The following is a 9,173-nucleotide window of genomic DNA, read 5'->3' on the forward strand; positions in this document are numbered from 1 at the left end:
CTTCTTGCGACAAGGAAAAAAAAAAAATCATAGTATAGTATATCAAATATTTAAATGAAAAAAAAGTCATAGTATAGTATGTAGAATATTTTCATGGAAAAAAGTAATAATATTTGTCTATGACAGAATGAAGTCACATCACCGAGCATTGAAGCTGTTCTGGAGACATGTTTTGTTTTTCCACCCATAGTGATATCATCCATATATCAGCTGTTGAAACACAAACAGGACACTGCATCCTTGTACTGATACCTCACCAATTATGTTTATCTTTGACAGTGAAGATAAAAGCAAACATCACAGAAACACCTTCTATTTAATCCTCACACCACAAGGACATTATTATGTTCTTAAGCAATGTGGTAAACACAGTACAAAGGGGAGGGAGGTGTAGTTTATACCTGCTTTGTGTTTTCAGACACAAGATGCAGTTTCCAGCGTTCCCGCTTGCATGCAAAATACTGTATGTGGAAAAAGACATCAAGTGTCAGTGAGGATATTATAAAGGGTAAAAATCAGTCCCTCAGGATGTGCACTGAAATTAACCTATCAAGCACTAACATTAGAGGATCTGGTCTAGTTCAGGGCCTGTATTTATCAAACTGATAAGAGTAGGTCAAAGTAATAGTTTAGTTAGTTTAGTCAGTACAAATCGTAGCAGAAAAGTTAAGCAAGCAAAACACTTTTTTAAATACAGTATAGCAGCTACTTCTATGTCTCTATTCTGCTTATGGTAATCTTAAAATGGATGTAATACATCCTACAGACACAGCATACAAAATTAAACTTGTTTTAAATTTTATTTCATACTTATGTACACAATATACAATGTTTGCACAAAATAGGAAAAAGGGGAGATTATGAGACTTAAAAATGGATGATTTATATTTTTTCACATTCCAGTCACACCAACAATAGTATCTATAGACTAGGGCTGTCAAAGATAATAACGCGTTAACATTTATTTTTTACGCCACTAATTTCTTTAATGCATTAATGCAACTTGCTATTTTTAGGTCCTAGCGGGCTTTAAAGCTAGAGTGAAGGTACTGGTATCATATCAAACTAGATATCCGTCCGAGGTCGGGAGGCTGAGGCAGGAAAAGCCAACACTAGGATCAGCAGTGATTCATGGAGAGACCTTCGTCTGGTCAGCTAACATTACTGCCAAGCAGCTGAAATATAGAGTGATATTGTGGTTTTAGCTGACGTGTGTCGCCTCACTGTTTTGAGCGATGCTCGTTCATGTCTATGTAGAGCGAGCAAGCCCGACGCTGACTTTCGTTGACTTAACGGCCACAGGTGTCGCTGTCAACAAGCATTTCTGATTCTTACAAACAGTCCCTTTAAGGTACATTTTGAACAGATAAAAATATGTGCAATTAATCGTAATTAACTATGGATTAAATATTTTAATCAATTGGCAGCCCTACTATAGACACAATTACTGTACTGAAAAATATTGACATTAATAACTAGTCAACAAAGCACAACCTGTGACTATTCCATGACCGGTTTATGAAGTGTGGTGAAATAATAGCTCAAGGTGCAATTGGCATATGTGCCCAAAGCTGAGAGCATCGTGGGAAAAATATCCTGGGAGTTACTTTATATTTATAGTCCTGAAAATAGGAATTAAAATTTACAAGCATCTTTTTAAAATAAAGCTAAAAGGACAACACAACTGATACATACAGGGGCTCCTCCAGACGGGTCAGTGACTCGCAACGCTGGGGTGGAGAGGTTTGACTCGAACACGACGGGACAGTCCGAGCCGGAGACCCTGACCTGGAGACTTCACTGCTGAACTGGATGAAGTGGGACTTCTACCAACTTGAGCTTAGGAGAGAAAAAAAAAAAGCAAACAGCGTTCAATTTACTGAAATATACTGTAAGCATCTCTAAAGGTTTAAGTCACTTCTGGTGTTCACCTGGTGGGTTCCACTTGGGTATTTTGCCACCTGCTGGGCTCGGAGATAATGCAGGTTTAAATGTAGAAACTGTGGATGATGAAGCAGGTCTCTTGGGTGCCAATTCAGCTGTTGGAGGACTTCTCACCGGTACGGAAGCTACTGTGAGACAAAGTAGTTCTCATGACAATTACGAAATTAAATTATAATTACAGTCAAAAGTTGACTGTCAAAGTTAACTCGACAATAAAGTGTTAACGCAAATTTGTTTTAATGCCAATCATTTTTTTAAAACAACTTGCGATTTTTAGGTTGTAGCGGGCTGTTTTTTTTTCCCCAACATATTTTTATTATTTTGCGGGCTCAGTTTTAAAGCTAGAGTGAAGATACATCATATGAAAGGAGGAGCCAGGCATCGAACTGCCAACCTCGTGGATAAAGGACAACCCGCTCTAAACCCTGAGCCACAGCCGCCCCCCAAAAAAGCTGAATCTTCTTTGAAGAACTTCAAGAACGTACCTGTTGCCTGTGATTTAGACTTTGACGGATTTGATGGTTCCTTTTCTTTTTTAAAAGCAGGAGGCGGTTTGGTCTTCTCGTTCTTGGTAACTTTCTCCTTCTTTTTTGTTTTGCTGACTTTCTTCACTGTGAATTCCTCATCTTCGCTCTCAGCTGGTTCACTGAAATCTTCATCATCACTTTCTGAATCTGCAAAAGTGTTGTTGTTATTTTACTGATGCAAGAAAATAAGTAATTAAACAGAAAACAGATATTTAGGGAGGGGTGACAGGATGACAACCTGGTGTCAGTTTGGGTTCATAGTCTTCATCTTCATCCGTAAGCTTTTTCTTCTGCTCCTCAGTGGCTCTAGCTCCAGCCTTTCTCTGTCTGGAAAGAGCAGGTGACTCTTTTTCTGATGTGATTTCATCCAGGCCTACCAAAAAACAAGAAAATAAGAGCCACAGAAAATGTTCATACCATTTCTATCTTCATCAAACAAGATTAACTTCAATAGATTTGGTTTGCATGAGGAGATTAAATGTGCAATAATAGATGAACAGTGGACAAAAATAAAGGTAGCTTACCCAAAACTGTCAAATCCACACTGCAGTTTGACAGGTGCAGAGAGGTCGGATCTGTGTTTTCATCTACTGGAACTTGAACCTTGACATCATCTGGAGAAATTTAACATTAATTCAAGTTGAGAACTTTTTAGAAACAGACAATTATATTTACGTTTTCAAAGCTAGATCATACCTTTACTGGTCGGAGACTGGTCCTTTATCCCATCTGCACTATTGAGCATGGATAGTGTAATGGCTGCTTCCAGATCTCTTTTATGCAACCTCACATCTAATGGTCTTCTGTGAAAAACAAGATTAAAGTTGAGAAGATTCAAGCCATGCATAATGTCAGGCCACGTTAAAGATTTTGTATTTTACTCCTCAAATACCTGAAAACAACAACAACTGATGGAATAATTTACATTTTTGAGGACTAATCCAAAACAGTAAATACAAATATAAGAATGACACATGAACATCTGGCAGAAATGATTTCCCAATATCATGTTACTCTTTAAAAATGAGATCTTAACTACACTTCTGTTTATCTTCCCAAGCGAGGTGAAAGAGCTCACTGAGGCTTTAATCCAAACACACACATCCAAATGCCCTCAACTGACCTATTGCCTTGTTGAACATAAAACAGTCACACACTCACACAACTGACTTGTGTTATAGCTGGCTGACAATCAACCAACACTCATTACTTACTTATTTGCTATACTTTCCATATGCTAAATGCTCATTTTATCTCATTCTGAGTCGGTATAGATCTCCACTATCTTAATCATCTTGTTGTGTACATGGTCGACATTATGTCATATTATCTTGTCTACTACTGTACCTGCTCTTCTGGCTCAGTGTGGACTGTGAGTTGGACTCCTGACTGGAGGACTTGCTCGACGATTTCTTGTGCTCCTGTTTCACATCCCTGGCCTTTTTGCTGGGTGGAGGCCTCACGCAGGCAAAATCCTCATCTGTCACAACAGAACATGGAGATATGTGTGGTGAGAGAATGAGTCAGTTACAGTATGTCTGTCTATACTCTCTGTATATCTATGTGCATCCTAAGTATCCTGCAAATGAGTTGTAACTATTGGCACCATTTAAAAAGGGTTATTCTTCTCCTGTCCCTAAAAAATGTCATATAAAAAGTCATAATATAGTATACCATAAAAAAGAATCATTATATATCATGCCATAAAGAATTTGTAGAAAAGTCATAGTACAGTATATTATTAAAATGTTGTGGAAAAAGTCATAGTAAAAAGTATGTCATAAAAAATGGCATATAAAAAGTTTTAATATATAGTATGTCAAAAAAAAGTCATAGAAAAATCATAGTATAGTATGTGGAAAAAAAATCATAAAATGGCAAAAATAGTCATAAGTCATATAGTCCATGAGCCTGACCCCCAAAATTTGGCAGTCGTGCCACTTTGGAGGGACCAGGTCTCATAGTGATTTTTTTAAAGGTCTATGTCCCTAGTGTTGGAAAACGCATGATAGCATTGCAGCAATGGTAGCTTTCTATTTGCTATCACTCCTTTTTTCATCCCTCCATCATTAAAACTTCTCCATCTTTTTACGCAATTTTACACATAGATCCAGTATGAAAGAGGGAAACCAACACACAATATCATGAAGTCATATATCGTTGTAAAGCTTAGACTATAATCTATCCTTCAGTCACATTGTCATGACACTGAGGTCAAGAGAATTTGACCTTTGACCTCTAATGCTGCAATGGGGCAAATTCTGAATGCAACTCCAAATGCCCTTATAACTAGTGTTCAGAACCTTGCATTGGATTCTGTTATAGGGGCAGTTTGTAAATGGCTTTCTTAGCAGCAGAAACACAAAATAATACAAAAACTCAAAAAACTGTACTAAGAAATGAATTCTCTATCCATTATTTGATGTTTTCTCACTCTTACCTCATTGTCAATATAAACATGTTACAACTGATGAGGCCCTGACTCAGTGGCAGTGGGTTTTATTCCAGGTGAAATGTGAAAGTGAAGGTCACTTTTATCTAAAGGCTTTTATTTATATTGGCCTTTTTTTTTTTATAAAAGGCAAAGAACAGTTTGGAGCCCTAAACATTTTGAGATATGTAGCCATTGCAACAAAAATTACCATAACCAAATTATGTATTTTGCATCATAGCTCCTGTGCCAGACATGATAACACAGAAATGGTGAATTCAGTGTGAAGCAAATCACACTATCTGAGAAACTAGGCTACACTTAACTACTACTACTTAACTAGACTATAATATCATGTCTGTTATGTGCATGTATGTTGTATAGAGTTTTAAAAAGCTTGATCCTTTTGTTCATTAACCCTGACAATACAGTGACTGTAAAGAGGAGAGCAATATTCAATATGACCATAACAACTTAAAGCTTAAAAAGAATGTCAAACACAAAAGATGAAAGATACATCCTGCAGATGTGCCGGGATGCATCATCAGTGATGGAACCTGGGGTCATTGGGTATTTTGGGTCTTTCAACATCAGACACTCTCGCCCAGGCGACCCAGCCAGGGTTGATCAGACCTCAGCTTGAGTCCCAGCAGCAGTCGCCCATGGATCTAGCCTCTTGATCCAAAGCCAGTCTGGTGGCTTTCTCTGCAGCTTCAGTAATGGATCTGATGGCCTTCCTCTATGGCCTTCCTCTATGGCCTCCCCGGTGATGTCCATTGCCCATTGCCCAAATGCTTTACAGCCCACCTCCACAGGCTCACAGCGAGTTCGCCAGCCTTGCCTTCTACATTCTTACACTAGCTCCTGGTACTTGGTCTCGCTTCCTCTCATTGGCCTCATCCATACGCTCTTTCCAGGACATTGTTAGTTCCAGCATGATCAGTTGTTTGGTAGAAAAATTACCATAACCAAATTAAGTATTTTGCATCATATCTCCTGTGCCAAACATGTTACAGTAAAAGTAAAAGTATTGTTAAACTCTTCACAGTCACTGTATTGTCAGGATTAATAGACAAAATACATCATTTGGTTATGGAAATTTTTGTTGCGATGGCTCCATGTCTCAAAACACAACAAAAATTACCATAACCAAATTATGTATTTTGCATCATATCTCCTGTGCCAAACATGGTAGCACAGAAAAAGTGATGTCTATCCCTTTATTTGGATGGCCAATGTTTACAATGATACCATTCACAATATCATAAACTGTTCAGGTGAATAGTTAATGGTGAATTCAGTGATGTTGTATGAAGCAAATCACACTATCTGAGAACCTAGGCTAGACTTTATAATATCCTGTCTGTTGCATATAAAATCTTAATCCTTACAATACAGTGAGTGTGAAGAGTTTAACAATACTTTTACCGTAACATGTTTGGCACAGGAGATATGATGCAAAATACTTAATTTGGTTATGGTAATTTTTGTTGTGATGTCTCCGTGTCTCAAAATGTTTAGGGCTCCAAACTGTTCAAGTGTACCAAGTTTCATGCCTTTATAAAAAAGTGAACATCATTTTCACATATCAACTGGAATAAAACCCATTGCCACTGAGTCAGGGCCTCATCAGTTGGAACATGTTTATATTGACAATGAGGTAAGAGTGATAAAATAATATAAATAATGGATAGAGAATTAATTTCTTAGTACAGTTTTTTGAGTTTTAGTATTATTTTGTGTTTCTGCTGCTAAGAAAGCCATTTACAAACGGCCCCTATAACAGAATCCAATGCAAGGTTCAGAACATTCTATCAAATACAAACTGCACAAAGTTACGTTTATTCTGATAAGAAATGTTGTTATTGTTGTTAGTCATATAATATATCAATTTAAAGCTCTTTTTGTGCTCTTTATGCTGGAACTATCCATGGGCACATCCAATCAAGATGGAGTTAGTTATAAGGGCATTTGGAGTTGCATTCAGAATTTGCCCCATTGCAGCATTAGAGGTCAAAGGTCAAATTTTCTTGACCTCTGTGTCATGACAATGTGACTGAAGGATAGATTATAGTCTAAGCTTTACAACGATATGAGTTCATGATATTGTGTGTTGGTTTCCCTCTTTTATACTGGATCTATGTGTAAAATGGCGAAAAAAGATGGAAAAGTTTTAATGATGGAGGGATGAAAAAAGGAGGGATAGCACATAGAAAGCTACCATTGCTGCAATGCTATCATGCATTTTCCAACACTAGGGACATAGACCTTTAAAAAAATCACTATGAAACATGGTCCCTCCAAAGTGGCACGACCAACCCCCTGGCTCGTGGACTAATAGTATAGTATGTCAAAAAAGTCATAAAATTCCTATTATAGTATGTTGAAAAAAGTCAGTCATAGTACAGTATGTCAAAAAAGTCATTAAAAAGTCAAAGTATAGTATGTCAAAAATAGTCATAAATCATAGTATAGTATGTCGAAAAAAGTAAAAAGAAAAGAAAAGTCATAAAATATTGTATTGAAAAAGAAAACAAGTCATAGAATGCAGAAAAAAAATGAATAGTACAGTATGTCAAAAAAGTCATAGTATGCCATAAAACAATGTCATAGTACAGTATGTCAATTGGTGTAAACCCACAAGATACTAACAATGCGTTAACTGCACCTCGTACAGCTAAGTCTGATGTGAATTAATATGTGTTTGATTGGGTCATTGGTCAACATTGTGAGTTTTGTCTACACGACTTGTAACTCCCCTCTAAGAAAATATTAAAAAAATAAAAATAAATTAAAAAAATGGACAATGACTTACAGAAATACAGCTAAGTGAGTATCATTAATAGATCAAGAGGCACCATCTCACCATCATCATCCAGTTCCTTTGCTTCAGAGTAGTTCACAACCTTCGTCTTCCTGCAGGTCAACAGTAACATTAAACATGTTATTACATTGACAATAACATGAATTATGGTTTAAAAAGTGGTTCACAAACCTTGGTGGTCGGTCCATTGCTTTGCAAAGCACGTGTAGAGCTTTTTAATCAGGTAAATATGAACCACATCAAGGTAAGGTTATCTATCTGTTATGTATGTTAGCTGACTAAACACTGAAAACAACAGTTAGTCAGCTGGAGAAGCTAAATTAACTATAATTGTCTCAAATACTAACATGCGTCCGATCGTTCACCTAGTGAAACATCTCTACTAGAGCTAACTATCATGTTAAACTCTGCTATCTATATAAATGAACCGATGTTAGATGTTGTTGTTGCTACACGACAACCAACTGAAGAGCTTCTGTTTCAACCAGCCCGCCAGAACCGAGGAGGGGAAGTGACGTTTACATGAATATGACGACTTCCGGAAACGCATTTTTTATTTATTTTCTTTTTTTATTATTGTGAAATTTACATTACAATATGGCATTTTTTTCTTGTTTATCCTCTTATTTAATTAAACCTGGAAACAAAACAACAGAACTCAGTTTTAATAGTTATTTTTCGCTAACAGAGTAAAAACCTGTTTTCCTGTTTTCATACTAAAGCAGGAAATCAAACTTACAAACAACATGGCTCATAAATCATTGCATTCAAGTAAAAGGACAAGGTGCATACAGAACAAGAACAAATAAAATATGTAAAATGATACATGGAAATAATAATAAATTAAATTAAAGGGACTATTTGTAACTTTCAGAAATGCTTGTTAACAGCGACACCTGTGGCCGTGAAATCAACGAAAGTCAGTGTAGCTTGCTCGCTCTAAATATACCTGAACGAGCATCACTCAAAAGAGTGAGGCGACACACGTCAGCTAAAACCACAATATCACTCTATATTTCAGCTGATTGGCAGTAATGTTAGCTGAACATCTCTCCATGAACATGATTTAGATCTGATCTTAGTGTTGGCTTTTCCTGCATCAGCGCAGGCTGAGACAGCGGGACCCGGTCGGTAACGAGACGGTAACGTTACTCGCTGAGGAGCTCCGTCACTTCACAAGACATGGGAAACCTCTGTTGGTCTGGAGGAGCTGCAGCAGTTATTTCTGCACAAACGTCCACTGTGCATTCACTAGATATTCTCAGAGCTAAACTAACTCTTCTGCAGTGTGTAGTGAGCGCGCGTTCACGTCTAGAGGTGGAGCGAGCTGAGAACGCGCGCTCTGTCTGAGTGAAGGCAGGCAGGCAGAGGAGGAGAGGCAGCGGCCATACGCGAACGCGCATATGCGAGCGTGCATGTGTGGCGACCCGCTACATTTATACGCTTA

At 37.5% G+C, this 9,173-nt stretch overlaps 1 protein-coding gene across 6 annotated transcripts; it reads right to left on the reverse strand.

Moving 5' to 3' along the window:
- Positions 1–781: 781 nt before the first annotated feature.
- rad51ap1 (RAD51 associated protein 1) lies at positions 782–8,240 on the reverse strand. 6 transcript variants are annotated; one of them, XM_074625789.1, is made up of 9 exons: positions 7,898–8,240; positions 7,761–7,818; positions 3,819–3,946; positions 3,168–3,271; positions 2,996–3,085; positions 2,710–2,844; positions 2,430–2,618; positions 1,932–2,072; positions 782–1,839 (listed from the first exon to the last, which is right to left on the reverse strand). In XM_074625789.1, exons 1-9 carry the CDS (start codon positions 7,912–7,914, stop codon positions 1,715–1,717), a joined length of 987 nt encoding a protein of 328 aa, XP_074481890.1. In that variant the 5' UTR covers positions 7,915–8,240; the 3' UTR covers positions 782–1,714. The 6 variants fall into 6 exon arrangements, with proteins under 6 accessions (XP_074481890.1, XP_074481891.1, XP_074481892.1 ...); XM_074625790.1 differs by having other exon boundaries at positions 3,819–3,951; positions 7,769–7,818; positions 7,898–8,239; XM_074625791.1 differs by having other exon boundaries at positions 2,430–2,612; positions 3,168–3,274; positions 7,898–8,239.
- Between the last annotated feature and the right edge of the window lie 933 nt (positions 8,241–9,173).

Source organism: Sebastes fasciatus, chromosome 23 (assembly GCF_043250625.1).
Source record: "Sebastes fasciatus isolate fSebFas1 chromosome 23, fSebFas1.pri, whole genome shotgun sequence".
Classification (NCBI taxonomy): Eukaryota; Metazoa; Chordata; class Actinopteri; order Perciformes; family Sebastidae; genus Sebastes; species Sebastes fasciatus.

Excerpts from the sequence above, each read along its gene's own strand:
- rad51ap1 (XM_074625786.1), bottom strand. Across the intron at positions 2,845-2,995 it reads TGTGGATTTGACAGTTTTGG|GCCTGGATGAAATCACATCA; the intron begins GTAAGCTACCTT and ends GTTTTTTGGTAG. Across the intron at positions 2,619-2,709 it reads TGAACCCAAACTGACACCAG|ATTCAGAAAGTGATGATGAA; the intron begins GTTGTCATCCTG and ends ACACTTTTGCAG.